At 41.0% G+C, this 18,517-nt stretch overlaps 2 protein-coding genes across 4 annotated transcripts in view; one reads left to right on the plus strand and one right to left on the minus strand.

Moving 5' to 3' along the window:
* C9H17orf50 (chromosome 9 C17orf50 homolog) overlaps positions 1-18,517 on the minus strand; it is a 74,049-nt gene that overhangs the window by 31,353 nt on the left and 24,179 nt on the right. The window contains exons 2-3 of one of the 2 annotated variants that reach the window (XR_005602641.1): positions 14,322-14,463; positions 11,455-11,689 (exon numbers count right to left, since the gene is read on the minus strand). The gene's annotated coding sequence lies outside the window, so the exon portion shown is untranslated. Of the gene's footprint in view, positions 1-11,454; positions 11,690-14,321; positions 14,464-18,517 lie in introns of those variants that run through there. The other variant, XM_019289487.2, reaches the window with a different exon arrangement.
* LOC104693042 (vesicle-associated membrane protein 2-like) overlaps positions 1-18,517 on the plus strand; it is a 51,744-nt gene that overhangs the window by 23,431 nt on the left and 9,796 nt on the right. Inside the window, exons 2-4 of one of the 2 annotated variants that reach the window (XM_010405424.4) lie at positions 11,475-11,592; positions 14,935-15,093; positions 17,072-17,123. In XM_010405424.4, coding sequence (XP_010403726.1) covers positions 11,475-11,592; positions 14,935-15,093; positions 17,072-17,123 — 329 coding nt within the window. The remainder of the gene's footprint in view (positions 1-11,474; positions 11,593-14,934; positions 15,094-17,071; positions 17,124-18,517) is intronic. The other variant, XM_010405423.4, reaches the window with a different exon arrangement.

Raw genomic sequence — 18,517 nt, forward strand, 5'->3', positions numbered from 1 at the left:
GTAAATGTGTTGTTTTGTCCCAAGTATGACTCTCAGCAGTTCTTCTTGTCACTTGAATAACATATGGACAATTCAAATTTTGATGAAGTCTTTGACTTTTAAAGTATAAATTTAAATCCCAAATGTTCCTTCACAATTCCAATGACTTTTTATTTCTGAAGAAGGAGATGAGAAACAATTGGTTACTTTTGAAGTATTGTAAAAGTAATTAACTTCCAAGTTTCAGATGAATGGGAAGCAAAATAGAAATACTCCTTCAGCAGACACGGAGGAGAATGTTTCCATTTACCCAGAGAACCCCAAGGACTGCTTATAGTGATGCAACTCACTGTAGATTTTCAGGCATGAAAATGTTCAGGCATTTTCACAAATAGCAAAAGGCAGTCTCTTGAATGTTACAAAACTGAAAGACACAACCAGAGTAAGCTGGTCTTTACTGAATTAGTAGATGTTTATGGATTTATTGGGGGAAGAAAAAGCAAAACTGAAGTTCAATTTCTGGATTGTAGCATTTTTCAAATGTACAGGTTGATCCACAGAGCATGCCTGCGAGCTTCAGATATCACACTAGGGGTTCTGGAAATGTGATTTAAACATAGGTCTCTGTGTAAAGCAAAGATGGTCATTAAAAAAATCGGTGGTAAAATAAAGGTGGGAGCTTAGCCTAAGGAGAAACTACAAGGCTCTCGGTGATCCCATGAGGATCCGTGGGGAGTTTAGGAGAGGTGGCTGTTATCTTACAGACCAATCTTACTTTATACATTTTAAGTTTCAATATAGTTCATAATTTTCTGTTAGGAGGTATTCAATGAATTTACATTAGTTTACCAAGCAATTTATTTGGCAAAATAATCTCAAAAATCTTCTTTAAAAGGTCTTTAAATATGTGGTTTTGTTGTATTCAAAATGTTCTGTGTTTTTGGCGTTTTTTTTAATTCAATGAGAACTTGAAATGAGAACTTTCCCTTTATTGCTTTAATGTATTTGATTGGTTAAATGGAATGCAGTTTTAGCAATTGATGGATGTTGAAACTGGGAAGACGGTACATTGTGTGTGAATCATAACACTGTGGGAAGGTGGAGTGCCTGTGATAGGACACTGTCACTTGTGAATGATAGCTGCGCTTCATGGAAGCTCTTCAGGGACTGAACGTGACAATTTGGGAGAAATAACGGTGGAAGTTTGGCTCTCTGTGCAGATGCCTTTGCTGTTCTCTAACACTTGCACATACTGTTATTTAAGTATTGAATAGGTGGGATAAAATAATTCACTGCACTTTTCTTGGCCAAGTAGTTAGACAAGATTTAAACTTAACAAGCCTCCTGGTAATTAAGCTTTAATATAAGTAGAGATGGTAATTACCCTATAAAGTTTAGCTGTGATGAAACTGTCACTGAACAGCAGTGGCATATATATAGATAGGCTACAAAAACACTGCTGGTGGAAATGTGACTTTCTTTCAGCTGTTTTCTTGTTCCTGGGACTTTAAAAACAAACAAACAAACATGTTAAGAGTTGATTTACTTCTAAAATGCATCAGCAATTCTGGGAAGTAATGTATAGGCAAATGGGAAGCCCCAAAGCCTCCTAGGTATTAATTGGAGTCTCTTAAAAGACAGGCACAAAAAACATCCTTCACTCTTAAGTAAATATTACTTAAAAGCAAGGAAAGCTTATCAGTCTTACTACTCCTTTGAGAGCCCTCCTTGCTTCTCTGTTTCAGAGTTAACTTTTAACTGACTACAACCAGCAGCAAATGACAGCAGTCTCTTCTGCACCAGCACATGAGTCAGTGAGTAGGGGATAGCTGAGTCAAACTCTACCCTGATCCTTCCCTCCCACTCCCTGCCCAGCTGCTGCCTGTTTACTCCTTAGGGTATATCCCACGAAACTGGAAGCCTACACAGAAAGTTAGAAATAGTGGATGCTCTTACTCCTGTGCTTGAGAAGCACAGGCGATGTCCAACTATGATGTAACACATCAGCACCTGTTCAGAAATAGGGACTTTGCATAGAGCTGGCCATTTCCATTAAACTGTGTCCTTTGGGATTGCTCTGAAGCTTCAAAGAACAGGGTTGTGAATCTGGAATGTCTGGCAGACCAGGGTATTTAACATCACTGGGCTTCTTTAAATGTACTCAAGCTTTAGAGTCCTGAGTTTTGGAAACATTTCTCTAGCAACATGTTTGCTATTTATCTCTTTGCCCTACAGTTTGTTATCGAGGCAGATTGCAGTTCTTATCTTCCAGTAAGAAATGGCAGCAATGATACTGAGTCATTTTCAGTCTATTCATTGTTTTATTCTCGCGTTGTTTCAGATGTATCTCACCAAGGCACTGAGTAAAGCGTTGTTCCGTTAGGCTTCCTCTCTCTCACAGCCTGGTATACTGCAGTGATTTATGCTTTAGTCCAGTGTTGTTTGTTTGCTATCAGCTTTTTCTTTCCCTAATTTCCCATCAGTAACTTAGGGCAAGAAAAATAAAGGCTTTGTGTTATCCAGGATTTGACTTCTCTGCTGAATCTCTTCTTTGCTTTGGTTTGTTGGCATTTTGTAGTTGGGGGGGGGATGTGTCTTCTTATGCCCAGTAAAAGCACTTTCCCATTTATAAACTAAAATTCATTTAATAAAGTTTTCTAGGGAGAAAAGTGCAACTCTTCCTGTGATGGTCAGTGTCTGTGTTATTTTTCCAGGTGCGTAACCTCAGTGTGCAGGACAGAACTGAAGTAACTGAAGTTACTGAAGTGGCAAAGGTTGCTACCATTGCAGCTTGCAAAGTCAAGAGCTCTCAGGGATTTAAAGACCACTTCAGCTCAAATGAACCACATTAACATAAGAACATATGCGGCTAATGGAGCATAAAGAACTTTTGTAAAAGAAAATTCTGGTATTTTTTTTGTAACAGTGTGTTCATTTACATACACAAGATTTAATCTATATTGAACTGGCTTGAAATAGTAACCATTTTGAGACAAAATTAGATCACAGACCTGATCTTTGTGCCAGTTTTATTGCCTTTAGCCCACATCATAACCCAGATACTCAAGGTTAACAGGTTGAAAAGCATCAAAAAAATTAAAAAAGGAAAAAAAGAAGTTTGTGTTCTTTTAGCTAGTGAAGAGAAATTATTTCAAGAGCCTGAAACCTGCCAATTATGAAATCTTGTAAGAATTAATAGAATGTGCAATCAATACTACCTAGGAACATGTCCTTCTAAAAATTGATGTTAGTGCAATACGGTGTTTTGGTATTCTTCTGTGTAGACATTGCACTGAAGATAGATTTTAGTTATTAACTATTATGAAGATATCACATAAATTATTTCCATATGTTTTACTAAACTAATTTCTATCTGAAAGCAGCCTGATACAAATTAAGCAAATTATGAATTTAAACACCAAAATGTAGAAAACAATAAATTACATTTCTTTTTATAATATAATGTTCATATAAATATTAAGAGAAAGGTTTTTTATTATTGCTTACACCTGTATTTGCTTCCATTCTCTAATGAAAAAAAATCTTATGTAGTATAAAGATTACAATTAGTTTCATACCAGCAAATGAGAATTAACCCTCTTCTAAGAAAAAACACACGGTATGGGGCTAAAGTTGGCTGAAGTCACAGGTCAGTCTATGGAAATTACCTCAAAAGGAGATTTACTTTAGAGTTGGTTTGGGGTTTTCTTCAGTGCTTTGTATGTAAGTATATAAATTTGCAGTCCTTGTAGCTGTGAAACAATATCTGTAGTTTGGTCCGAGATTAGCTTCAGATCTGGGCAGTCTCATGCAGAGGTTTGTCAGGGCAAAGTCCCCGCTGCTGCTGTGCCGGTGCCGTGTTGGCAGCAGGGGAGCAGAGGTCTCACCACCAGCAGCAGCGAGGTGCCTGGGGTTGCCCCACGAGCCAGCCAGCTCACAACGAGGGACCTCTGCCTTCCCCTCTGGTAGTTTTTCCCGCAGTGACCTGATTTGAACTCTCTCCACTGCCCCTGCTTTTGGAGAGGCAAGTGCTGTGGTGTAAAAATGAAACCCCACATCGCGGTGTGTTAGAGCTGAGACTTGGCTAGTCTAGTCTGGGTCAGTGCAGTTCCTAATTGCAGTTTAAGTAGCACACTGAACTCTTTTCAGTGGGTCAGATAGGTTACAGGTTATAATGGCGACTGTCTGCTTGGTTGTCTGCCTCATTAGTTCCCTACAATTTTGTTAAACCCTACTTTTGCCTGGTTAAATGTCAAGATGAGGCTAGTCCAGTGGGATCTAAAGGCATGGCAGAACTGGTTTGTATGTGCAGGTGCTTTTTTGGATTAATGACCACTTAAGACTAGGATATGTTAGATGGTTGGCTTCCATACTGTAGTTCTGAGTTTTTAACTTGCGAATATAGAATGTGAATGCTGACACCCTGAGTCATCTAACCCTTAATTGTCCTTCAAGCAAATCCATGGACTACTCTGCAAAGCATGAGCAGAGCTTAACACATGAAGCAACATCCCTGCATTGAGCTGACTTTATCTTAAGCCACGGACTTTGCAAAAGATGACAGCAAGAGGAAAGAAGGATCTAAAAAATTCTGTGGTGTTGATAGTTTGGAAGAGGAATCCTGCCTTCTGTTACTTTTCTGACTAACAGAAACTCCACCTGAGTCACCACTACTAGTTGTTGTGAAGGCCGTAATTTAGAGGAAATTATGGAAATAATGTAACTCTTTCTGGAAAATTCTTGTGCTTGTCACAAAAATCATTTGGCTGGACTAACTGGCGGGATTTAGAATTCAGGTGTTGGTGGTTTTGTAAGCAACATTTATTTTGGCTTGAATAGAAGATACTGGAAGAGATAAATCAGTTGGTCATTACTAACTTAACAAGTGTTGATCAAATTAAAGATGATGTCTTAGGGTTCCTCTCCTTTTCCTCTGTGTCCATATTTAGCACACCAGATGGTTAATGCAGTCATAATAAACTAGTGGGAATATTTAATTAAATGTGTTCCCAGGACATTAAATGCAGAGTATTATCCTTTGGCTGGTGATCAGAGTAAATATTTGGTAATATGGGAGAGTCCATGTAGAATATTGTTGGTAATACATGAAAAGCACATTTGAGAACAGAACTGTGTTCAAAGCAGAACTTTCTTCACAAAATGAAGACATCTCAAATGCTAATTTCTTTTATATGTGGGGTTTTATTCTACCACCGATTCACTATTACTCATTACACAGTTATTACAAATAGCATGAGGAATAACTTGAAATTTGATAGTCATAGAATGGAATGAGTCTAAGTTTAAGTCTGTAGCCATTTACTTGTCAATAGTCACATTTTTACTGAATACTGAAGGGCTCAGATACGAAAAAAACCAGTTAAGAACAACATCTCTGTTCAAGCAGTGATGCTTGCCTTGTAAGTGAAGGAAGCCTGTTTGCTCTTGTTGAGAGCTAAATCTGCTCCCTCTGTGAGACCTCAGAGGGCTAATTTTTCTACATTTTTCTGTAGTCTGAAAATCCCTCCAGCCACAGTCTGCAAATGTCCACTAGCCCAGCAGTGATACTCCTCCATCAATCAGCTAATTATCTCCTCAGCCTAACCAGTTTTATGATATCATGGCTTTCTTTACTCCCATTGAGCAGCTTTTTTTTGTTCCCCTGCGAAAGTGACATTAGTAGAATGAAAACAAGGATAAATGTAGCCTATTAAAATAGGCTAGTTAATAACTGGAGGGGGGAAGATGAGCTAGAAATCTGAAATACGTATAATTAGTGGGCAACTGAACTGAAAAGCAAATTACCCTACTGAGAGCATTATCTCAGAAGTGGGAGGTCACGGTCTCTAGCCACAGTTGTCTTTCTGGAGAGTTTTTGCAGGCAGAGAACATCACTGTCTACTTGTAAGAAGAATGAGAACCTGAAGAACACTTAATTTTATGGGGGTGCTCTAAGTTTCTCTACACCTCTCGTGACAGAATTAGTGTGTGGTTTTCAAAGAGTAACAGGACCTGCCATTTGACACTATCCCATTTCACTATGGCAAAACCAAATAACTCGGTAGGAGGTGCTGGGATGGATAACTAATGTCTCTTTCCTGGACACAAAGAGAAACATGACTGTCCACACACAACTGTGGTAGGCCCATGCTGTTGTTAAGTCTGTACAGCTAAGAACTTTAGTCTGGAAGGCTCAAATCTTAAGGAGTTTAAAAATATATTTCTTTGAGAGATGACACATGAATAGACAAGCACAGAATTTTAGTCTGCTCTATTTATTAGACTGGATTTTGTTAGGATTGTGTCAAACCTCATATAGCCACACTGATTGGTAAGAAAGCTTTTTTTGTGAGTGTTGGCTAAACTGACCTCCTGCAGAAAAAAAATCCCATGTGGTAGCATCTGATTAACAGTAAGCTGGAAACCTCCAAATTCCTCCAGAATGCAGAAGACTCAAAGTATTGTCAGTAAAAGTCCCTCTCTGCAAACTATCAGTGGAAAAATTGGTTTAGCTGTTACTGCATAGGAATAGACAAAGCAAGTCCGAAACAGCAACCCCCCAGGGCTATAGAGCTCCTTTATTTCCTTAGAGATCCTCTGTGCCTCAAAGCTTTCCAGTGCATCTCAATTCACAGATGGACATTCTCTGCACTGGGAACAACGTGAGACAGGTTTGTTTCTGCAGTTACTCTTTGGGCCAGAATCTTCACTGACATGCATAGCCACTAAAGTAGTGTATAAATTTGCATTTGTAGCTAATTTTAATAATTGTTTTAGAGTTAAATCTCAAGAGTACAAAGCTATGGAAGTGTTCAGATTTATTTTACAGTTAAGGGGGGGGGGCAGGGAATTGTTGTATTTTTCAAATGCCTTTGAAATCACAGACTGTCAGACTCTACTTACACAGCAAAACCCAAATGGATAGGTGCCTTTTGAAGGGGTCCATATGGAAAAAGAGTGTCTTAAATATACATAAGTTACAACAGTAAATATGTACTACACGAATATGATACCTGAACAGTTAAAAAAAAAAAGTAGGAAGAGAGGCAGTGCAATTTTGTTTTATTTGAACAACAGGGAAAGGGTTTGAGGAAAGAGGACTCCGACTGGGGTTCTTAAAAAGTTGCCTGCTTCATTTCATTTTTGGTAGGGATCATTAGTCAAATCTGCTGCATTGCTGCACGTTCACTGCCCCTCCCCTGAGCTCTGCCAGCTGACACCCCCTAAAGCTGTCTGATGTGATTCTCACTTTCCTTGTGCTGTCAGCTTTAGCCGTGTTTCTCACTGTTTAAGTCTGAGGGGTAGAAAATAACTCCTGCTATTAGAAATAGGTTGTGAGCTTTGACTTGAGTCAGTAGTTGGAGAGGAGCAGAAGGATGACAATGAAGAGGGCTGGGCGGCTCTGCCACAGGCTTTCTGTACCATGGAGCAAGTCACTTAACCTCCCTGTACCTGTTTCCCAGCCATATGTGGGGATAATAGCTTTTCCTTAGCTTATTGCAGTGTTGTTAGGATAAAGACTTTGAAGGGATTAGGTCCTATAGTTGGAGGCTTTAAAAAGCACTTTGGATGGATAAAAGAAGATGCTGAAAGCAGCCTTGGAGGTTCTAATGTAAACTGTACCAAGTCACAGTGGTGGCCTGGTGTCCTCCTGGAATTTGCATCATGAATCTCCCTTCCCTAGCCTGACAAAGTGAAAAAATTCTGCTGTGTAGCTCACACATATGAACAAAAATGAAAGCGTGTGTCAGATGGTTTCCCAAAATATTAGATACACAATCATCCTTAGTGTTCCTTCAGCCAGTGCTGAAATGCAAAACAGTAACACTGGATATCTCCAATTCTCTTTCAATTAAGAGTTGCAGCTCCCTTTAACTGTCAGATCTAACTTTTGCAAGTTGCTTGCAAAACATCTAAGCAAGATGACAAATCTCTTAGTCATGAATTTGACCTACCAGTTTCAGGCCCAACTAGAAGAACTGAGGATGTCTGAGTCAGTTGAGACCATTTTGCTGAATCACTCAGATAGTCCCTGAATGTTTCTTCCAAAGTGGCTGCATACACAGACCCTGCAGTGCTTTCAGTCTGTTGGGTTGCTCATGTGCTAACTGATCCAAATCTGGCTTGTGGGGAGTGGGGATGAAACTGATGTTATATAAAGACTGACCTGGCTGCTGACGCTCTAAGCAAGTGGTGTAGTTGTCCCGAAGTAAGTGTACTCATCACTCTCCCAGAGTGTACTCCAGTGCTCTGATGTCACAGAGTGGTTCCATTTAAGAGTATTTGCTAGGGATTCATATCCTTTTTCACCAGCAATAATAGAATTTTGTTCCTCTTTCAGAATTAATTTGACTTGTTCTTGGGAATGGAGGTTCTCAGCACCAGTGGTAGTTGTTTTCCTTTTCCTAAAAAAAGTACACAAGTCTGATGGCTAGGGGCCTAGTGGTGGAGCTTTTATATGGATTTTTCGCTCTTTTGTAGCTCCACAAAATCATGCCAGACCATGAAAAATTATATTTTAAAGTTGTGATGCTTCATGTATTTCAAAAGGAGGCTTCTCCAACATAGTGCTAATATTTTTGCATAAATTTCTTTGAATAACGCTTCTGAGAAATTATAAACTGATACGACATGGTACAGAGGCAATAATGGAAGAATTATGTAAATGCAGGAAGAATTATGTAAATGTAGGCTGGACTTCAATTCTAGGATTTTTGCACTATGATACCACAGAGAATGTCTGTGCTTTCAAGTGATGCAGGCCTTCAGTTCCCTTCTTTCCCAGAAATCTTAGGTTCAAAACCAAACTCTTACTGGCTGCTCGTGGGACTGGAGCCACATTAGCACACTGAGGTGCTGTCTTCTTCCCAGCCAGGATGCTTTCTACAGGGCTCACACACTGGTAGGGCGGAGCCGGAAGCACTGGGACCCCTCTGTCCTGTTCTGTAGTGCCCTGGGAGGCCAGGAGGGGATGCAGGTATCTTGTGTATTTGTTTTTGATATTGTGTGTTGCCTCATGATGGGAGAGGGCTCTTGCCTTGGTAACCTGCAAGGGCTGCTGGTGGCATTAAAGCCATGAGCTTCGGGGCTGCCTTTGTTGAGCCTGTCTGGGAGCTTGTGCTGTCCCTCTCTCTTTGGGTGAGTGTTCTTCTGCTTGGGGCAGCTCAGTGCTCTGACTGTCGAGGCCGTGACCGAGGCTGCTGCTCTGTGTAAGGAGAGCGCAGTTCCAGAGACAAAAGGTTTGGAAAGAGTAGCTCTGCACTGCAGGCAGCACCCAGCTCTGGTTACTCTGGAATTAGATTTTAGGTAATTAAATTAAGATGGGTATGTTAATTACAAGCTTGCTGTGCCTTAGCATAAAGATTGTCATCTCTCTTTGGTGGTTGCAGTAACTCCTGCTGGACGGTCAGGGCAGCTGTAAAAGCACCCGTTCTTCCCATCCTTTCCCCCCCTATACAGGGAGCAGAGAAGCCCCAGAAAATGCAGCTGAAACCAAATGAGATGGCAGCAAGAATGTTGGAAGAGAACAACCTTGAAAGTGTCTACTGTATGTCAAGTCATTTTAAGGACAGCTTGGGAGGTGCAAAAAAAAGATGAGAATTACTAGGCAGGAAAGGTACATGGCAGAGCTCCAAACTGTGGAGTTCTCTCGTAGCTCTGACCAAGAACATCACTGCATTTATAAGATACGCTTACAGCAAAACATGTGGCAGGGAAAAACTCTTCTCACATACTCCCCTTCTGCAGTCTCTGGGATTCTAACAGTGTGTAACTCAAGAGAGAAACTCTCTTAATGTTTGTAGTAGTAACACAGTGTTTCCACAGAAAAAATTCTGCTTGTCTCTATTGGGAAAATGCCTATTTACTTCCTTAACTGCAAAGACATTTTACAGTTTCAATTTTGGCTCTGTTGTTGTACCAGGATCTCCCTTTGAAGCTGTTGATGCTCCAGGGAGATCTTGTTTTGTGTTGTGTGAGTGTGATGTGCATTATAGTCAGATTTTTATCCTTTGTGACAACTCAGAATAAATCCTGTTGGGATGCTGGCCCATGGCCATTGATGGAGTGATTCCATTGCAGGCGGCAGCAGCATCTGTTTTTCTATGTTGTTAGTTGTGGCTGTGAGGTCCTCAAAGGATGACCAAGCAGTGCATGGCTCAGTTTCTTTTCTTTCAGCTAAAGCTTGCTAATGACATTCTCACCCACAGTTAAAAAGTGAAGTGTAAGTTACAGCAGTGCTGCAGGTCTGCAAACAGCTGCTCCATCTCTGGGAGCTTCTGAGGGCCAGTGTTATCCACAGGGATCTCAGCCCTCAGGCAATACTGTCAAACTGAATTTTGCAGCTTAAGGTACCTTTAGGGAACTAACTTGAGTGCCCCCAGGCGTTTTGACAGTGTATTAATGAGGCCATAATTCCAGCAGCATTAATCAGACCCCAGGATGTAGAAGGGAATGATTCACAGAGAAACACTGTGTTCTCTCAGTCTGTCACTGTGGGAAGGCATTGGTAATGCATGAGTGGGATTTGTGATATTTTTCAGTTCACATGCTTAGGGATTTCCTCTGCAGCTTCAGGAAGGGTTTTATTTCCCTGTGGGAATAAGTGAGAGGGGTCCCTTGAAAGAAAAGGTGAGGTTTCACAGGTTAAAGCATGGGTGTGAAGGATCAGTGGCTAAGGTTAAAGGACCCTGTTCAGGCTGGCAGGGTGATTTGTCTGTGCAAACTCATACTGTGAGACAGACCAGCTCTGTTCTTGGATTTTCAGGACACTTTCTTTTGTCCTTTGTTATAGAGCAAACTGGAGAAAGCCAGTGTTGAAGTTTAAGAGCTACTGTGCAGAAGATCAGGGCTCTATTCACAGCATTGCTGCAAATACTCATCTAGGGTCTGTGGCAGATGCTTAAGCTGCTCTCGTGGGGCATTTGGTGACCACCAGTGGGGAGGTTCAGCATTGCTGAATGCCAGCGATGACTAACCCCATGCTGTGTGCAATTCTCACCCCCACTTCCTCCTCCATGTCTTTCTCCTCTCCTTCTGTTTATCTTTACTTGGTTAAGTCCAAACACCAAGGAGCAGGGCAGTGCTTTACTCAGCACACTGAGAAGGAAGACAGGGTCACGGCCCTGGCTCTTACTGTGTTAACACAGAGTACCCAGAGCAGAATGTGTTTCCTTAGTGGGACATCAGCTCTGCCCTGCTAGTCAGGCCTGTGATCCGTTTGGCCATTGGCCTAACTTAGGGTAGATAATCTGAATTGTTTGCTGTTTAGAAAGGCAGAAAGGGAGGTGGAAGAGTTTGATAAAGTCCTATCAAGAAATAGTGTGAAAACTGATTGTGGTATGGAATAGTAGGGTTGTGATCCAGGAATGGAAAACATGGGTTGAAACAATGGAAAAGTTCTTTGAAGAGATAGGTACTTTCTACTAGTTCCAGAGAAGGGGTAGCGAGCAAATAAAGATAGTTTCAGTCACTTACATTCTCTGGTTTTGATCTAGGTCTGTTCCAGCTTCTACCCAAGGTCCCACCAGTGCTGCAGGGGCTGCAGGGCCTCTTCCTGCTACCAGTGTGTCCAGCAACAAGCGGCTGCAGCAGACACAAGCCGAGGTGGACGAGGTAAGTGGCTCCAAGTGATCTGTTGTGCACCACAATGGTGCTGCTGTGGTTGGTTTCCTCCCCCAGGTTCCCACCTGCTCATCTGAAGGCCGTGGATCTGGGAAATGAGATTTATCAAAGGACGGCAGTTGTGAGGAGGCAGACAGTACAAGAGGGATTCTGAATATAAACATCCCTGTACCAGTAACAGTTTGGCAGATTAAATGTGGGCATTGGTGCCAATTGAGGAATTCCTCCCAGTCAGTCTGGTTAGGAGGAAATATCATAGTGGAAGCAGCTTTTCTAGTGTGTTCCTGCACTCCTAAAGGTTAGATGCTAATTTCGCAGACTGTTTCACAGAGACAGGCCATCAGCTTCTCATAGATAGATTAAAACCATCAGAATTAAGCAGCTGAGGGCTGTGTTCATTAGCAAGAGCTCTTTTGATTAATCATCACAACTTATTCCCACACATGACGTCATAACAGCATCTTTAACAAATCCCCACTTCTTTTCTTGATCTTGGAGGACCATGTGCCTGTTCCAGCTTGGATCCTTAAAATCTTGTTGCACCTTGGCTGTAATGCCAGTGTCCATCTACCTGTTTTGGGAATGGTAGTAGTGAGCACACCACTGCTTATGGGTGCGGTCCCGGAGTACACCAGAAGGACAGTAGCAGCTGTAGCGTCCTTACACACCTGCTGTGTGCACTTGTGTGCTGGGTATTAAGGAAAGAATATTGTTAAACCCCTCCAAAGACTTAAGTAACTAATTGCTTACTGTCTATGGTGAAGTGTGCAGAGCTTGTGTGATTCTTAAATGCCAATTTGATAAAATACACATTAGAAAATATGTTCTTACATGCATAAAGGCCTCTATTTTCAAAAGCTTCAGGCATGCTTTAAAGATAGTAGAGAAGACCTCAAAATATCCAACTCACATGAATTTCTTAAGATGAGTTAAATGCACCTGTCAAAATGGGCTTTGTCTTTTTGAGAACCTTTTCTTTGCTGAAAATCTGGAACAGTGACTTTCTGGTCTTCCCCATTGTTGGTGCTTGGATGTGTTCACAACATCCTCTGGTTGCAGAAATGTCTAGACCACGTTCTCTCTTTATCTCTGATTTTCACATCCCACTAACTTTACTGACATTAGTGGAGTATTTCTTCCAGTGGGGAAAGAAATGTTACATTTTAGCTTTTGTCTTGGGTCAGAATAATGAAATAACCTTCTTGTCCTGAACATGTTACATCATGGTGGTCCTGTAATTGTTTATGTGAGTGATAGCAAAAGTAACTGTCCCTAAAAGATGAAAAATAATGGCCTTTTATGATCTACAAATGAGTGATGCCTGTCAGATACCTAGGGCTCTTCAAGTAGATCAGTAGAGATGGCATCAGTGAGGATAGTGAAGCCCTCCTTTGTGTTTAAGATACTCTGTATTCTGACACTTTTCACTCGGACACTTGAAAATCTGTCTTTTCGTGAAGATGATGACATAAGTTTGGCAGGAACTCTTGCCCAGTGTGAGGGGACAATGAGTAGCTCTTGGATTTGAGGACTATGTGGGTGAAATTCAGGGTTCGTGGGGGGTTTGCCTTCCATTTGAGAGAGAGGCTGCAGTTGATACGGGTTTGGAGTTGATAGCACGTGGTCGGCAGGTCCTTTTTAACAGGGAAATCACAATTATAAGAATGGCCGAGGGAGGCAAACCGGCCCTTCCAGCACTGTGCGGTCACTGGGGTGACGCTGGTTTGCAATACCGAAGGATCCGGGCTGAGAGCATGGCTTTGACCTTTCTCCCAGACCTTTTCCGGCTGTTTTCCTTCCGTGCCGTGCGGGGAAGTCACCCGTAGGTGGCAGCAGAGCCACGGGCAGCGCCGCTCCCCAGCCCGGCTTCGCAGGAAGCCTTGGGTCTGCATGAAACCACTGATCTTTTTAATGCTAGACTAATGCCCATAGAGCATTTCAGGTATACCTCTATTGGGTTTTCTCATCTGATTCCTCCAGACGTCGTAGAGCTTATTTTCTAAGGCCCAGGAAAACATTTATTTATTTGACAAAAATGAAATCTCATCTGGAACAAGTGTTCACTGCAGCCAGGTTAGATTCAGTAAGTAGTTGTGGAGGGGAAAAAACCATAAAAATTTAACTGAATGGGTAGGAAATAGTAGAGTATTTTGCTTCAGCATTTTCAAATAGTTTAAAATTTTCACTACAAATCATTGTACCATGTTAAAACTCAATTAAATAGTAGCTGAGAAATTAATACTGTTAAAAATTATTATTATTTTATATGAAGTTAAATGCTTGGAAGGTTTTGGGTTGGAAAAGCAAGTAAGAAATTTGAATCGACCAAAACATTTCATTTTGGTTTAGGTTTGGTAGACAAGTGGAACAAATCTTTTGAGACCTTCTGCCAGTCCTTTTAAAGATTCTTTCACTACCAATTTTATCTCACTGTATTTGAATAATGTATCTTTTAAATAATTCTGGATTTTTGCAGGTAATAGTTAAATCTTATTAAATATGTATAACATGGAATTCCTTTTTATAGAGTATGAGAATTTACAGACCATCAGCCTCATTCACTGCTAGAAAACTTGGACACAGCATTACTGAGGTAGTTACACTGTCTGACATTTGCGTTAGAGGTGAATTGCTACAGGATTTCCATTTAGTTATTGGCTTGCTGGAAGAGGATTTTCATCTTACCCAATGTATAAAATATATATATGAACAGCCCTTACCTGTGGTGTACTGGCTGTGCAGTAAGGTGGCATGAACACTTTGCTACTCTTCAGGCTGAATTTGCTCAGGTAAAACATTCTCCTCCTCCAGTTTCAAGCAGGACTTCAAATTATGGCTGAGAAGTCATCCTGCCCAAAAGATCTGCAGAATGAGAAAATTCTTTGGTGAGGAAATGCATACAGTTCCCTTTAGAGTGGCCTTTATCAAGATAATTTCTCTAGTTCAAGTAAGGAAGATATTAAAAGTATAAGGAAAATAATGGCTTGTTCTTAGTGATGTCAATCAAATTGTGGTATAGAGATCTTCATCAGGTTTTTGTATCTATGTAAAAGAAATCAAAAACTTTAATAAAACTAACTATGGTATTTCATGATGTCTTTTTATTTTCTACCTTTAAGAGCACCTGAGCACAGTGCAGCTGTGCTCACCTTGTTTTCACTGGGTGTGTTTCCATAGGCTGGGATTTTGAGGCACAGTCCAGGTAATGCCATCACACATCATAATGGCAAATGGCTGAGTTTAGGATGATGTGTGGTATTTCAGGGTGTGAACAGACAGGTGTCCTTCAGCTTTCCTGTGTGAGGAGTCTCACATGCGTCTGTGCCTTTGTAGGTGGTTGACATCATTAGAATGAACGTGGATAAGGTGCTGGAAAGAGACCAGAAGCTGTCGGAGCTTGACAACCGGGCAGATGCATTGCAAGCAGGTGCCTCACAGTTTGAGACCAGTGCAGCCAAACTGAAGAGGAAATACTGGTGGAAAAATTGCAAGGTAAGGAATATAAATTCTTGTTGAGAATCACTTCATGGCAGGAATTGCTTTCACTTGCATTTAGTGGGACTTTGCCTGCAGGATGGCACCTCTGAGTCATCTCTTCTTGTCAAGGCAAGAAAGAGGTGCCTTGACCTTGAGACTCCATAGGTCAAGCAACTTTGATCTTTACCAGAACCCATAATTTGTGCAGCATGTAAAATGTCGATACAATTTTTGGTGCTTCACCAGTGCCTTCAAATAGGGATGGGAAGGCATTCCATGTCGATTCATGTCAGTTCTCTGTGTGAATCGCAAAACCTGGTCAGGTGCAGTGAACTCTAGCAATGGGAGAAAAGAAGTTTTTTTCTTGTGGGGATCATCAGCCTTTTGATTTTCCTTCAGGATGGTAAACTATAAAAAATACCCCAAACTGGATTCCACAAATTGCTGTGAGAAGGGAGGAAATTACAGTCTTTTATAAAGAGGGGCTGGTTAGGATAGAGCAGGACTTTCACTGACCAGCTGCCTTCTCTGCTGTCTTCAAAGTCTAATCCTTTCCCAAGAGCAGAGGGAATCTCACTCTCCTTTGCTTTTTCAGACTTTCTCCAGTATTTGTGGATTTTGGACCCAGAAACTTCATTTCCTCTTACTCTTCTAAGACTCACGTCTTTGCTTCTTTCTACTCATGCACCGCCAACATGAACCCTATGCCAAAAGTTCAGCTTCATTTCCATTTCTCAATACCGACTTTCCTGCTGACTACTTATGTCCACCCAAAATAAAACCACCTGTTCCTAAGGGAGAATGCCACATATACCCCTTGCTAGCCTGTTGTCTGCTTTGTCTCTTCAATCCACAGTGCTATGAAATGTAAAGCAAGAAAAAATATTCTGGGTAAACCACATGTACAAACACTCCAGAAATAAAAGCATCTAGGTTAGAAATTCAACTGAGTAGGTCCTCTGGGCCTGTTTTATGCCTAGAAGTGCAGGCAGCAGGACTTTTGGGAGCTACAAGCACAGATTTTGAGTTACGTTCACCCATGTGACTGCAGTCATCAGAATGATCTGCACTACACTAGACCTTCAAACCTACCCTCATTCTCCTTTCCTCATTGTCCCTTCCTCCTTTATCCTGACAAACAATCTCCCCATCCTTCCTCTGGCTCCCAGTCTCTGGAAAGAGAGGGTAGAAATTAAAAAAAAAAATCTCCTGCAAGCCAGTGGTTGGCTCTGTCCTCCAGACACATGTTAGGAGGAATGAAGGCCTTGATTTGACATGCCCATGTTTGTTGTTTTTCAGTCTTACTACTCGCTGGGGTAATAATGGCAACTGGACTGCAGCATCCCTGGAGGGCTCGTTAGCTTTCAGTGAGTCTCAAGTGGGGGCTCTGAGCCACACAGCTCAGTGCTGCTGTGATCTGTGCACAGCTGCCTCTGCTCTACCTGTTCCTGGGGGAGCAGACTCCTGCTTTGCAATGAGCTATTTCCAGGAGAACGTGCTGGAAACTGTTCTGGCTAGCATGGGCTGCTTCTCCCAACAGCACAAGCATACAAAGCAGCACAAATAGCTGCTGGGCTTTAGACATCTCCAGCTGCCTCTTCACTGACTTCAGGAACATGGGGAAAAGGGATCAAGTGACTCTGGTATAAAGTGGTACATGGCCATGGGTGACCCCAGCCACTGGAGTTGTTTTACTTTGGAAATTAACTATTTCTTTATTGCTAGAAATGGTTGAGGTTGGTCACTGCATCTTTAGCTGACAGGCAAGAACTGGCTAGCTTTGACAAGAGGCTATGTCCATTGTTGGTGGTCAGCTGGTTTTAAAATTGACACTAAATTTGGGGCCTTAACAAGTCTGTTGCAGTGAGTCTTTACAAGAGTTAAAAGTATGAGGAATGAGTCATTAAGTAAAAGCAAAAAAATTGAGGGGTTAATGTCTTTCATGTGAAAACCTGACTTTCTCTTTTTCTTTCTTATAACTTTCTTTTTATAGATGATGATCATCTTTGGTGTAGTATGCGCAGTCATTCTCATTATAATTATAAGTGAGTAATTCGTTTTCTCTTTTATCTATGATCTCAATAGCTTGTGACTTAAGAATGGCTGCTATATTAAAAGCCAAAACAACAAAAAAAGGATATAAAATATTTAAACTGATTAATTTGTGAAATTTCCCTTCTAGTGTTATGCTTTTATAGTGAGAATTACTGCAAACTCCCTGGACACATATTGGCAGAATTTGTTGACATTTAATGTTTTTTACATTAGCATGTTACATAACTTTCCCTAGGATTAAAAACTCTCCCTTTTTATGTTTAAAGTAAGTTTTTATGCAGTCTCAGAGATCTTCCTTTCATTATGATGAGTGCCATAGTCCTGGTGTTTTCTACTAAGAACAGTAATTCTTGAAATACCTCATGCCTATAAAAAGAGGGTGAAGGCACACAGGCAAACAGGCATCTGATGAATTTTTAAAAGCATGTAGGTGCCTAGTTGCTACCATATCAGCTAGAATTTGAGATGTCAGTGTTTCTGAAGATCCTTTGGCATCTCGAATGCACAAATGTTGTTAAACGATAGCCCAAAGTCTCACTGATTTCTTTTCTCAGAAGATTATCTCATTCCATGCAGTTGTTGTAGGAAAGTTAGCTATGAATGAATAATAGCAGTCGTGCTGCTTGGGACTCAGGGATCTTGTAATGACAGGAATTGAACATTTCATTTATGTAACCCTATGTTAGCAACAGCTGTTATGTGACATAACTGTAATATGGCATTAACTCCTAAAAGGGAGATTTCTTCAGATGGGCAATCCAGGTAGTAACCCAGAAGAGATTCACCAGAAGGCTAGACCATGGATATGAGTTAATTCCCAGCTCTCAAATTACATGCCTCATATTAAACATGTTTCCATTTTCCTCTGTTGCTCCTGTAAAGGAGGCTTACAGGATCACCTGTAAAAATGACTAAATGGAATGAGATACATGTGACAGTTTATTAGCCTTATGAACCATGGCACCAGCGTGACCCAGAATAATTCCAGGGTTTCGTAACACTGATACGGCAAGAATGGGAAGTGGTTAGATATTAATTAACTATATTAACTGGGTACTCAAGGCAACGGGCTTCAAGAGAAAGACTGGCCCTTCTTCTGCAGCAACCAGACAAAAGAAGATGTGCAGCCATTGAACTAATTGCTGTGTATATACGCCTCATTGAGCATTATGTGATCTTAACAAGAAAGTAAAAAGCGGTCAAGATAGTTTGTAACTCCTCCATAGAAGTTAAGGCTGAACCATATATAAGTAGAACATTGTTTCACTCCTGGTTTAAAGTGTTGAATGCCTGTGCTGGTAAGTTTAAAAAAAAAAGACACTGCAAGTTTGACATGGGTTAGGTTGAGTTTAGGGTATTTAATCACAAACTTGAGTGCCATATT

This window comes from Corvus cornix, chromosome 9 (genome assembly GCF_000738735.6).
Source record: "Corvus cornix cornix isolate S_Up_H32 chromosome 9, ASM73873v5, whole genome shotgun sequence".
In the NCBI taxonomy this organism is placed as follows: domain Eukaryota; kingdom Metazoa; phylum Chordata; class Aves; order Passeriformes; family Corvidae; genus Corvus; species Corvus cornix.